The sequence below is a fragment of the Lutjanus erythropterus genome, chromosome 10 (assembly GCF_056507025.1).
Source record: "Lutjanus erythropterus isolate fLutEry1 chromosome 10, fLutEry1.hap2, whole genome shotgun sequence".
NCBI lineage: Eukaryota > Metazoa > Chordata > Actinopteri > Lutjaniformes > Lutjanidae > Lutjanus > Lutjanus erythropterus.
The window spans coordinates 5,593,426-5,606,490 of record NC_139326.1 but is presented as its reverse complement, the minus strand read 5'-3'; the positions used below and the strand labels follow the sequence as shown (position 1 = coordinate 5,606,490).

General features: G+C 37.6%; 2 protein-coding genes across 3 annotated transcripts; both read right to left on the bottom strand.

Annotated features, from left to right (window-relative positions):
- Positions 1-272: 272 nt before the first annotated feature.
- Positions 273-5,506, bottom strand: LOC146319903 (transmembrane protein 248). 2 transcript variants are annotated; one of them, XM_084728004.1, is made up of 7 exons: positions 5,332-5,506; positions 4,676-4,866; positions 4,242-4,497; positions 4,046-4,145; positions 3,017-3,158; positions 2,790-2,930; positions 273-2,026 (listed from the first exon to the last, which is right to left on the bottom strand). In XM_084728004.1, exons 2-7 carry the CDS (start codon positions 4,847-4,849, stop codon positions 2,006-2,008), a joined length of 834 nt encoding a protein of 277 aa, XP_084584130.1. In that variant the 5' UTR covers positions 4,850-4,866; positions 5,332-5,506; the 3' UTR covers positions 273-2,005. The 2 variants fall into 2 exon arrangements, with proteins under 2 accessions (XP_084584130.1, XP_084584131.1); XM_084728005.1 differs by lacking the exon at positions 5,332-5,506 and adding an exon at positions 5,035-5,191.
- A 1,362-nt stretch (positions 5,507-6,868) lies between these two features.
- On the bottom strand, positions 6,869-12,915 carry plbd2 (phospholipase B domain containing 2). Its single transcript, XM_084728002.1, has 12 exons — positions 12,257-12,915; positions 11,237-11,330; positions 10,966-11,124; positions 10,684-10,784; positions 10,383-10,597; positions 9,533-9,627; positions 9,022-9,182; positions 8,528-8,623; positions 8,356-8,427; positions 7,978-8,130; positions 7,673-7,835; positions 6,869-7,067 (listed from the first exon to the last, which is right to left on the bottom strand). Exons 1-12 carry the CDS (start codon positions 12,475-12,477, stop codon positions 6,897-6,899), a joined length of 1,701 nt encoding a protein of 566 aa, XP_084584128.1. The 5' UTR covers positions 12,478-12,915; the 3' UTR covers positions 6,869-6,896.
- Positions 12,916-13,065: the final 150 nt, after the last annotated feature.

The window sequence follows — 13,065 nt, the reverse complement described above, 5'->3', positions numbered from 1 at the left end:
TAAACATCCTTAGCGACGATTGGAGGAGACATTTTAACGTGAACTAGGTAACATACCGGTGCATCAGGCAACCTCTTGGACAAAAAAACAAACGCATTTTGAATTTAAAATATTGTTTATTATTTATGCGTGATTTAATTTACGTTTTCTTTTTTGTGCCAATATTATGTTTTATATTTTAATAATAAATATATGTACTCATCATTTGTAATTCATTTACATGTGTTATGTCTTACCAGACTGTTATTTGTAATCAATAAAAATACGAAAAAAACAGAAGAACAATGTTTATTGTGTTTGTCAACTATTAACTACTGACAATGCAGGCTTGTCTCACTACTTACGACAACAACAGTGTCAGAAAACATCAGTACCATGACCATTATCTAAAATGTTGGTGATGGGTTCACCTTTTCATTATTTCTGCACAATAATGTAATTTTGACAATGATAAACAAAGCATAATGTACACTGTAATAGATCATTTCAAGTCTGCAAGTTGATTTCCATAGCTACAACACTAAAAATAACTGAAACCAACTGATTCCAGGGTTCAAAACCCTCAAAAAAACAGTTACTTGGAAACAGTCATTTAAGGCAATGGTTTCCAAACTGGTCTCTTGGGACCAACAGGGGTCCTTGAGTGGGTTGTAAGGGGTCCACAGCAAAATGAGGAATAGATATTTTACATGTTTTGGAAGTTGGAACAACATGGCAAGTAACAAGGTTGGGTGTATTGAATAACTGTAAAAATCTTGTACATTAAAAAAATAATACTCGCAGAGCATATGCTCAGACAAAGTTTTCTAAAAGTGGGGGGCAGTGTTCAAATGTGCCTCTATTGTGTGGGTCCTTGACATGAAAAAGCACACTGCAACATTAATCATTAACAACAGAAACATTAAAACCACAAGTTTAATTTCAGATGTCCAAATTTGATGTCCCTCTTCTATTGCTGGTCCTGAGTTTTAAACAAATATAACAAATAGGCCTGTGTCACCGCAACCTTTGCAGATGTTACACACATTTTCTCCTTCTCACCTAAACACTGTTAATTCAGAAATTAGTAAGGACTGAGAGACATTTAAATGTTTCTTCAACACACACTTCTTTAAGTTTCTACTGCTGTGCATTTTATATGACACATAACATATGCAAGAATATTTCAACCGTTGGTCTGCAGATCTGGTAACAGATATGTAAACTGAAATAGTCAAACAGGCAAACTAGCCCAGTTTGCCCAAAGACATTTGGTCCAGTAAAAACACAGAACATCTTCTGATCGGAATACAGTATATTAACACTACTATTTTAACAGATATTTAAAAGATATTAGATTTAGATTTTAGATTTTTAATGTCCATTTTCTGCAATATACTGAGAGAAATTCTGGGAAATGTGGGAAGTGAAGTAGACAAGACAATGCCAAAGAAAGCCAGTAGCTCCTGGGATGAACGGCACATAACAGACTGAGCAGAGAATAGAAGACCAATTGTCCCCATTACACCATAGTCCCATTACAAAATATCCTCCTCCATCACAACTATGTTTCTCACTTGGACACTGAATAATATTTCAGCCTCCATATTTCAGCACGGTTGCCCTGCTGATGTAGTGTTGCACTTTCAAGTTGGGAAACTTGTGAGAGATTGATTAAAAACAGTCAAAACCAATGCAGAAGAAGCAGAAATATCCTGACTTTTAGTCCCTTGCATGAGTCAAACCTGAAAATCTCTGTATCCTACATAAACAGGTACTCTGCAAATCCAAGCTGAGATAACCCTGATGACATCACCAGGGTTCATTACTCTGGCTCTAGAAAGCCGTGTCCAGAGCCACAGAAGATGTTAAGTCTGCAAACTGTTCACACGCTGGATAGTACCACTCATAATGTGTTAACTGGTTTCTTTTGTAAATCTGGTGGGATGCCTCTGTAAAGGTAGTAGTATATATCACTCTTCTCTCTCTCTACTGATTTCATCAGGATGCAGAGGAAGAAAAATGTTCAGCTGTCAATCAAGGGCTCCTGAAAAAAAAGTAAAGCAGTAAGGTTAGGTTAAAACACAATCTGCATGTTTAAAACTCATGCACAGAGAGAAAATTGATTAAAAGTGATAGTTTAGATTATTTGAAATGGGGTTGTATGAGGTATTTATCTATAGCCAGTGTATTACCTACTGCTGACACACAGCAGGAGAAGCAGCACGAAAGTTAAGCAATGTACTAATTTTTCACCACTTTACCTTACCTTCAGAAAGCCTTTTCCAACAAGAAAAGTATCATATATACCTAGTATCACTCTCTCCACACCAACCAGACTCAGCTATTTTACCTCACAGAACACGGGAGTTACTTTTCCACCAGAACCTGTGATTTTGGTGTATCCGAACTAACCTTTTAAAACACCAGAGTCACAAAATAATACTAACTAACCAGTTGAGACAGTGGTAAACCAGCAACTCCTGTGCTTTGCAAGGTAAAATTACTGATTTCGCCAATGGATTTTGGTTGTGCTGAGAGTGCATGACAGAATCTGAGTGAAACAGCAGATTCCCATCAGAAAAGGCTGTGTGATGGCAAGCCTTTTTTTAAGCGGTTAAAATACATTTTGCTCCTGACCCAGTCCACAGCAACCCCACTTCAAATAGTCCAAACTATCCCTTTAAAGTGAATACAAACTATATGGCATATTTCATGCATGCCAGTCCTACTATAGTAATTTTACAATTAGCAGTAATATATTTGATACTGTTATATGGTGGTGTGGTAATACAGGAAATGACAGTTACACTTTGTACGTCCAGTCCATTCCAGTGGTAGCGACGCATGAGTGAATGTGTCAGACTGGCAGCAAAACAAAGCATCAAACAAACTCCTATCAGACACACACTGACTTCCATCAGATGCCGCACTGCCACGATCTGCTCCTCCTGAAGAATAAAAGTAGAGAAAGACTGACGTGATTACAGGAGGGTATCTGACTTGATTAGGTTCCTTTGACATACTGTATGTGTACCTGCGTTAACATGATTGTGAGCGTAGGGTCAGTCTTTGAGTGTAGACTGTAGCAGGTGTGTGACGCTGTAGACGGCTGGTTGTTTGCTTCCACGTAGACGAGTGAAATATTTTTCTCAGATGCAGGGCACTCTGGTGGAAGTCTTCATTAACACACAACACGCACAAAAAACACACAGAAATGACCCATGCATGAGTTGACAGCCATTCTTTTAAGGTGGCATATTAGGGACATTGTAGGTTTGATATAGAGTCCCAAATTTAGCGGCAGAAACTTGGAAAAATAGTGTTTTGAAGCTGTCACCTCATCCAAATCAGCTGTACACAAAATAATGTAGGGATTTGGATGAGGTGACAAAAACTACAGCAGAATGGATAGATGCAAGGAAATGGCTCATCTACAGGCAATTCAAATGGGATTTGTGGTACGGCAAGACAAAATATGACAGATCATCAAATTAATCAATCCCCAAGTAGCCTTTTTTCCTTATTGCTAAATTTGATTATAAAGTATAATTTGATTAGGTGACAACATCCACTGCAGGCGTGATACATGACAAGTGGCGACATCTGTGGTGTGATGAGGTTGAGGATGTGGACCAACCTTGAAAAATTATGCAGTGTGGTTCCTTGACAAAAACATTTTTATGATTTTTTTCCCTCATAAATTAAGAGTTTTTCTCACAAATGTATGGCTTCATAATCTCAGAGAATATTCAAGCTTTCTTTTTGTAAATGTGAGTTTTTTTTCTCATAAATTTACTAATTTAATCTAAGAGAATATCCATTTTTTTTTCTAGTATATTTACAACTTAAATTTAGTAAATCTTTCTTGGAAAATTACCCCCCTCCCCTAGCTCTGTAATTTCTTTTTTTTTTTTTTTTTGCCTACAATGGCTCTTATATGCTGTTATATTTATATACCTAAGAAGTTGGTGATATAAATTAAGGAAACTTAGAAACAAAAAATCAAAAGCAAATTCCACCAATATTACATTGATTAATACATTAATCAGTGATTAATACATACGGGTTCATAGGCAGGAGTTGTGTTGGGGCACTTATGGTGAGGCAGGTGTAGTTATCATTTCCAGACAAAACCTCTACTGTCACATTAATAGTCTCATCGCCTGGGGAGTAAAACAATCAACCATGAGTGAGAATTTATGATTATACACATACTTGTACTTTTTTTCACAACAAAACCAATTCACTGCAAGTCAAACCTCCAAGAAGCAGTTGCTCTGCTCGTAACGTTGTGTGTAGACTGAGGTCTTTCAGAGAGCCACTGTTTGAACTGGCAGTCACAGTCAGAGGAACCTTGAGATGCAAACTGGTGACAGAAGGAGTCTTTGTAGAGACGGCTGAAGTTTCACTCTCCACAAGAGGAGAGGGGACTGGTGAGACAAGCTCAGATGGATTTGCTTTGGCTTTCACACACAGCTGGAACCGTGATAAGGAAGACAGGAGGTGGTTCCAGTCCTGAGAGAAGAATAAAGCACATCAATATTGTCCCAGGACAGACAGAAATGCAGTCACAGAAAATGTCACTTTACAACAACTGTGACCAAATATTTTCATATGCTCCTGTGTTTAACTATAGTTTGTTGCAAAGTCCAATAAACGAAAACGTTCATAATTTGGACCAATGAGTCTTTACCTTTGCTATGTCGGGGTTAGGCAGAGTGTGAGTGTAGCTGTAAGAGCTGAGGCAGATGAACGAGATAGCCAAAGTCAACAGACAGAAGAAAAATGTCACCCCTGGAGGATTCTGGGATACATAATCTCTAAGGTTAGTCACCGGCTGCCAGAAACCCATCTTCAAACTCCACATTCACCTGATGTGACAAGCTGTGAACAGAGGAGAGTTAAGTTCATCAAGTTTTTGTCCACTTTTGGCAGTGAGGGGACACTGTTCATTTGTAATTCAGAAGGACTGAACAATCTTTGAGACGTATGTCTGTGTGAATGTACTTTTTCAGCATAAAGACATTCATACAACATTAAACAAACTGTTACCTTTGTATTTAAGTTGGCATATATCTTGTGACTTTGTAGATATCCAACAACAAAGCACTAGACTAGAAGTTAGATGTACACTTCTGAAATTATTGATAATCATAGAAAATCACCTCTCCACCGACGCCCTTATTTGTGCAAAGAACCAGTGTTTGCAGTACGACAGACAGCATATATTAAATCCATGTACAAACAGACTACAGACCAACAGGAGACGTGTACTTGCCTCTGGTATCAGCAAACTACCTGATAACCGTTATTGTGATGTTGCTACCTGGTTGAAATCCAACGTCTTACCTTGAATTTGAGAAGTCTTCTCCGATCACGTCTGCAGTTTAGGTAAAACACAGAAATACATGAGATTGTCGGTGGTAAGTAAACCCGAGCTCGACATTTAAGATGTTTAAAGTTCACTTAAAGCGGCACAAAAATAACAACACGACAGCGCCGTCCGTTTTCGACAGCGCATTGCTATGACGACGACCAGGACGTGAGTCACGCGAATGTTACGGCGCCGGAAGTGCGCCGGGTGCTGCAACGCAGGGGTTTGACCACTGGGTGGCGCCAAAGTACCATCTTAATGTTTTTAATGACAACCTGCCGTTTTTGCCAACTTTTATTCAATATTTATATATTATACAGGCAGTATAATTTTACACATAAATAAACTATATATATATATATATTGGGTTCACAAGAACAGGACGGACATGAAGTCATGGTGGCCTTGACCTTTGACCACCAAAATGCACCCTGACCATGATGCTAACAAGGACAACCTCAATTTAATGAGAGATTCACTGTGGCTCTCTGCACTTTATTAATAATTATTCAGATTATTATATTCCTATACAGTATGCTCACAATGGCCATTTTGGTGAGATATCAAATGAATAATTTAAAGTTCTTTAAAAGCATCTAAACATTATTGGTTCACCTAAACACATTTTCACTTCTGTTTTTTAACCTGATTTGACTTTAGGAGGTGTACAGCCTGTGCTAGATTATTCCATTTGTTAGCGTGAAAAAAGTTTGACTTTTATTATTATGTTTTTAGACTATTTTCAATCATTTGTCATTAAGGACAAACCCAGTTGTTACCAATGATACTAATCAAGGTCATGGTCCATTTATTGTGGTAGAGTCTGTGAAAGCATGGCCTTTCTATTATTCTACTGCAACCAATGAATTCACAAATATTAAATCTGGTTATTAATACAAAATTCAATTTTAAAAAAGGCAATGATCAGAGCTGTTTATTTGAAAAATATTTCAAAAATAATTCATATAATGCATCATTCAGAATTTCTCAAAACGTATCAAACTCATGATCAAGACATTTGTCTTCAGTGTGACAGGAAACCTGCATCAGTATCGATGATCATACTTTTCTTTGTCCACAGACCAGTGTAGTCCTGTGGAAACATTTTACAACTCTAAAAACTCATCAGAATTAAAATAAGTGGAATTAACCTGTTCACACATTCAGCATAAGAAATTAAAAAAACAAAAACAAAGAAATATGAAAATCAGATATAATGTGATGTAGAAGCTCCCATTTTACAACAGTATGGTTTCTCTTGGTCATACTGGCTCACATTCAAAACTCTTTACTTTCCTCTGCTTTAATTATGCAAATAGTGCAATAGTGTAAAACTTACAGAATATTATTGCCTCTCACTCTCCTGAGAACCAGTAACATGACTACTGTGCTCATAAAAGTCATGTCAGATTGAATTAAATTACCATTTCCCTTTGTCAAAACAGCTGGTAGTATTTATTTATATATATATATATCTCATGCCACTTGTGTGTGTACATATATATATATTTATATATATATATATATAGTATGATAATAATTAAGGAGTCCAGGTGACTTTCATAGGCTTGAATGTCCACGTGTCAGGGTGACCCATGTGCACCAGGTCTTTGTAAGGGGACGTGCTCCACTGGAAGGGCGGCACCTGGTCCCATGTTGGCCCGCTCACTGCCATCATACTGTAGTCACGAAACATCCCGTAGGAGGTTAACTGCACAGAAACACACACACACATATATATATTTATAAAATATCATAACTTGCATGGTGCATCTATTGGGTCAGTCAGTTGAGTTATTTACTGAACCTTATGATTGTACACTGCTCAGATCACAAATTAATGTATTAATCTATAAATACGTAGACAAAATTTCAAAGAAATGAATTATTTGATTCTAGTGGGCAACGCAAAGAGGAATTCTTTAAAAAAAAATACAAATGAAACATTAATCCATCAGTAAATTGTTCAAATTAAAAAAATAACATAAAACAGTTAATAAATATATTAACACAAATTTAGAAATAAATAATGTCATTTTTAAAATATCTATTTGAAAATGCAGTTTAAAAAGAGAAACAAATAACTTAATTCACAAACTGAATAAATAATACAGGCATTTAAAGGGCAATGTGCTTTTCCATGTGCATTTTCTCCTATTAGCTGTTTGATTTGCTGAGTAATTTTGCAAATTTCTGTGACACTTGTCCTTCATTCAGTCACACACATCACACAAAAAAGATCCAGGGATAATGATGGGTAAAGTTTGGGCAGAGAGATATGTGAGGGCAAGAAAAGAAATAGGAAAAAATAAAAACCTTCATGTCTGTTCCTCCGTGCGGCCTCTGCCTTAAGGCACCAAACGGGTACGTTCCGTTAGCTGGGTTCAGGTCTGAACGGGCTGAGATCGCATTCTCTCCATTACCAGGTGGATCGCAGCCTTCACACTTTGACAGTGGGTCCTCTTTAAAGTTATTATACCTGAAGAGAGACACGTCTCATCCATAAAATTCCACTTTTGTTATTAGCATATATAAGAATATAAAATCTAATGTTATAGTCTGTTTGTCTTATGCCGATCAATCCAACATGAAACCAACACACAACCTGCGAAAGACCGTACCTCATGAGGCGGATCATCGAGTCCACATCTGTGACAGCCGTCTGGTTTCTCCTGAATATCTGAGCCCGAGGATTCTGGTCCAGCGAGAACCACGGGCCGAACTTCTCAACCAACTCATTGCAGCCACTGGCATTGAATATGTCCACATAGTACCTACATATGAGCATATATGAAGATTTAGATATAACACAATAAATAAAGTGGTTAAATTCAAAGTAAGGTGCATAAATCCAAAAGATTTTTCTTCTGGTATTTATTAAAAAATAGCCAATTAAAAATGATCAATAATAATGAATATTGACTGAAATAAAACATTTTATCCTGATAAATATTTCAGCTAAATCACCCATCCCTAACAGGTTCCACTGGGATACTTACGGGATGTTGTAACTTGCCCAGTACCCTTTCTGCAGCAGTTCCTGAGTTTTATCAGAGAAAACAACAAGACCCCTGCAGCAAGACAAGATTAGTTGAAATAATAGGTTTTTACTGTAAGTGATCAATAGATATACTGCAATAATCTTATTAAAGACTGGGTGCAAGGTCTTACGGGATCTGCTCCAGCACAACAAAGAGTTCCTCTTTAATGTCAGTCCTCCCTGGAGTGAAGTGTTTATAGTCCACAATCATCCACTGGTTGTTGTACCTAGAGAGCACAAACACACGCACACACGCAGATGCACACACACAAACACACACACAGAGCATTCAACCTTTACCCTACTAGCACTTCCTGATTTTTATTTCTTTATTTACTGTTTATCCATAAAACTGGAGTAACTGTATGACTGAACTGACTTATCATGTGATTGCTGATACAATAAATCGCCTTTCTCTGCTTACTTTGTACCAATCAATCCACATGACAGTCTAAAGTCACACAAAATCTTATCTAATCTTGACATTAATGGGAATTTGGAGCACAGGACAAAAGGCTGCAGACAACAAAGACTGCCGCTCAGGAGATTACATCAGGACAAAGTGGTCATAGTGTTATTTAAAATGTCATGAGAGCCAGTTTCTTTCTTGCATGTAAACACTCACGTTCCACTGTTATACTTGCTGAATATCTCGGCCCACTCCTTGCCAGTAGTAGCAAGTCGATTAGCCACGATATTCCTCAGCCACTCCAGGACGGTTCCTGAGGGGTGAACAAACTTCCAGAGAGCAGGGTTACTGTTCCCGATGGTGGTTTCCAAGGTAACCTGGAGACACAGGATAGAGTAACATAATTTTCATATTAGTTGACTTATATTTTGTATTAATGATCTGAATCTGCAAAGTGAGTAACTGAAATTGTCAAATAAATGTACCCAATTCAGCTAAAACTAAAATGGTTATTCTAAATTTTAAAGATTTTAATTTTTACTGCAAATGTATATCAGTTATCGGTTTCCTTCACCACTTATAGTATTGCTATCAGCCCTGAAAAAACAACAACAACAAAAAAAATGTCGTTCCCAACTCAATTTGCAACCAGAAGTAAAATAAGAACAAATTATAATACTGTAGTTTATTTTTATTTTCTATAATGCCAAGCACAAAGAGTTCTCACCAAGCCACTACTGAGGATATAAAAGTCGTCTCCAGAGAAGATCGAACCAGGATAAGACGAGAACGCCTGCGTTCCTCCAGGAAGAAGATCACTGTCTGAAAAATTAGATCATATAATAAAGCACAAAATAATATGGATTCACATCACAGACAGTCTGTTAGTGGGGCTTCTACTGGAAATCTATTGTCTTTAAAACAAGGAGTTTGCAGTTCATTGTTTAAAGGAACAGTTTGACATTAGAGTTAGATCAAAGGTTGACACCAGTCTTGTGTCTGTGTCGTAAATATGAAGGTAGATTCAGTAGCCGCTTAGCTTAGTTTAGCAAATAGACTGGAAACAGGGGGAAACAGCTCACCTATGTCCTAAATATGTCGCAGGTGGGAGGAGTTTGTCTTTAGGGCTTTCTGCCAGGAAGCTTTTCACAAACACATAACTTTCACCCTGCAATAACTTATTATTTTAACCCAAATCATGCTGTTTTCCTAAATCTAAATAGGTTTGTTGCCTAAACCTGACCAAACTGTACCTGAAAATAAGAAGTCAGCTAGGTTAAAAATTAGAAATCAACGTTTTGCATCAAACACAAACCCCAGTTTCTCAGATTAAAATCCCGTGTTTGACCAATTCATCCACCATGACCTCCTCCCTGCATGGACTTTGTTGCTCTTTATAGTACGTCACCTGACTTCCCGCGGGCTTTCTGGCAAAAATCCCAAAATCCCTGAATGCAAACTTTTCTCATAATCATATATGACCCATCTCATTTGTTTAATCCTTAGAAAAAATTAAGTGTAAACACAATGATTTAATGTAGAGATGAAGAGGAGACGCATGTGCATCGGTAAACTACCTGAAGGAGAAATTTTAAAGGCAAAGATGTATTTCTTCATGATGCGCAGCATGGCCTGGTACACGTTCCAGGTGTCATGTGACACCAGCAGCTCCTTGTTGTTTGGCAGCAGCTTAATGAGAGCAGAACATGAGCCGGAGCCAAGAGGCCGGGTTTGGCTGGATTTGTTCAGAGCCGATTCCAAGTCCTCCAGATCCCCGCCCAACTGGAAAAGTCTGGTTTGAGAATGTGAGACAACAACAAAAAATAAAGTTTATGAAGAAACATGTTTGATTAATAAAAAATGGAGGTGATAACTTACAGGAAGCCAAACGGGTTTAAGGAGAAGGACCCTAGTGGAAAGGACAGCTCGTCATTGTAGCTGTCCTCCAGTCCTTTCAGCTGCAGCAGAGCCAGACGCACCTTACAGGCAGAAAGAGACACTTACACTTAAAAATTATATTACAATTTATTACACTATTAAACTATTAAATTGCAGCTTCTGTGATCTGGATATTTCAATTTGACATGTGGTGATTTTGACAATATTTCAATTAATTATGCAGCCCTAATGCCATACATCCTTAAAGTGCTCATTACGTACCTGGTACCAGTAGGGTGAACTTGGCTGCTTCTCTATTTGCTCCTGAACCCACTGCAGGTTGGTTGTGATGAAAGCCTTCAAGCGCTGGCAGTAAGCAGACTCAGACGTGAAGGGTCCACAGTAACCCATCAGAGTGTTCATCCAGTGCTTATAGATGAGCTGAAACAAACACACGTCAAATCTTCAGATTACATTAAATGCAAAGTAAGTGAATAAAAAATGCAGACTGCTTGGTATGTCGAGCACAAACGGGCACACAGAGTGAACTCACCTGAGACGTGAGTGCAGCCTCGACTGCACCGGCAGCATAAGCCTGGATGCTGTCATTGTACTGACTGCTGGTGGTGACCTCCAAGAAAGACCAGCTGAGGAGAGAGAGCACATGAAAAGAAATGAAAAAGATATAACACATAAGGAAAAATAAGGAAACTGCCTGCACTGTAGGTGAGGAGATGACAGACAGACCCCTGCAACTGTCTTTGTATTTTTCAGCTTCCTCTTTTTAAAGCCAGACATGTTTAGTATTCCCTGAGATATCATGATACACATTTGATTATTACTATATGTGTTATTTTCCTCTCCACTCATGTCTTTTTTTCTTCCATCCTTAATTTGCACAGAGGTCCACTATCAACTTATGGCCATCTTGACCTCCTGTCATATGCTTCACTTCTGCTATCTGTATCTATGCTACTTGCAGAAGTGCAAAGCTAAGCCAAATTATCGAGCAAAACCTGCAAAAACATTTCCTGGTCGCTGCTTCTCAAGTGTCATGATTTCGCTGTTGTACTTGTTATTGTATCACTGGAAATTCAGAATGTGTTTGCTGGTCAGACAAAACAAGCAACTGACATGTTCACTATGAATCAGAATTGGCTTTATTATTATTTGTCATTATTTTTAAATACAAATTTTGAGAAGACCACTTATTATTTTGAGATACTGCATAATTATATTTAAATAGTATTTAATTATTCTGAGATAGTGTCTTTATTTTGAGAAAGTTTCTGATTATTTTTAAATACTAACTTATTTTTTATTTCAAGTTTCTCATGATGACTTTGGATCTTTTTTCTCATTAATTTGGCTCAAATTGTTTCCCGTACAGTAACAGACACACAAGCTAAGAACAAAACAAAACTTAACAGAAGGAGATAAAGAATGTAAAGAATAAAGCCTGGTCAGGCCTGGAATATACATAAAATACAGGTGTGTATATCTGTTAAAAAAAAATAATGAAAACATAACTAAGCCATCCAGTGAACAGACTCAAACCCTGCAGTGAACTCACCCTGATGTTTTAATGTCATCAGTGAAGTTTCCCCAAGCCACAAAATCCTCTCTGAAGCCCTCGATGACAGACAGCTGTCCGCTCTCTTTGTCGATAACCGCGGTTTTTATTTCAGCTCCAACACACGAACACAAAAAACACACAGCGAGTAAAACTGATAAAACGTTTAAAACCATTAAAACACCTCCAGCTGCAGACGTCTTGCTTCGCCTGGACGCCATGTTTACATGAAGTAGTCACATGACGACACCGCGGCTGCCTGGTCACGTGACAGGGAGCGTCCTTTCAAAATAAAAGACTAACTCCAGTTACTGTGCTGCTTTAGTGTTTTCTTATTTCAGTCAAACACACTAAAACTGCAACATCAACTGGGTTGTTAACTAGTAAATTAATCGCCAGCTATTTTGATAATCAATTAATCGGTTTGAGTCATCATTTAAGGAAAAAGGTTAAGATTGTTTGATTTCAGCTTCTCAAATGTGAATATTTCTGGTTCCTTCATATCTCTAGGACAAACTGAATATATTTGTAGACAAAACAAGACATTTGAAGATGTCATCTGTTACACTCATCATTTTCACCATTTTCTAGACCTGGGGTCTACAACCTCTTCGATAAAAAGAGACATTTTTGGTCAAAAAATTAAACGAAAAAAAAAATCTGTCTGAAGCTGCAACTATTAAATTCTCTCTGAAGACTTTTCATTTATTTGGCATCCACGGCCAGCTTATAGAGACTCAAGAAGATTAGTCACCATCAAAATTTAGAGGAAAAGACTCCAAGCCATAGACACAGGCAACAATGCACAT

Excerpts from the sequence above, each read along its gene's own strand:
- LOC146319903 (XM_084728004.1), bottom strand. The coding sequence starts at position 4,849 with ATGTGGAGTTTGAAGATGGGTTTCTGGCAGCCGGTGACTAACCTTAGA. Across the intron at positions 4,498-4,675 it reads CTAACCCCGACATAGCAAAG|GACTGGAACCACCTCCTGTC; the intron begins GTAAAGACTCAT and ends TTCTTCTCTCAG. Across the intron at positions 4,146-4,241 it reads AGAGCAACTGCTTCTTGGAG|GCGATGAGACTATTAATGTG; the intron begins GTTTGACTTGCA and ends TTTACTCCCCAG.
- plbd2 (XM_084728002.1), bottom strand. The coding sequence starts at position 12,477 with ATGGCGTCCAGGCGAAGCAAGACGTCTGCAGCTGGAGGTGTTTTAATG. Across the intron at positions 10,785-10,965 it reads GTTCACCCTACTGGTACCAG|GTGCGTCTGGCTCTGCTGCA; the intron begins GTACGTAATGAG and ends TCTGCCTGTAAG. Across the intron at positions 9,183-9,532 it reads ATATCCTCAGTAGTGGCTTG|GTTACCTTGGAAACCACCAT; the intron begins GTGAGAACTCTT and ends CTGTGTCTCCAG.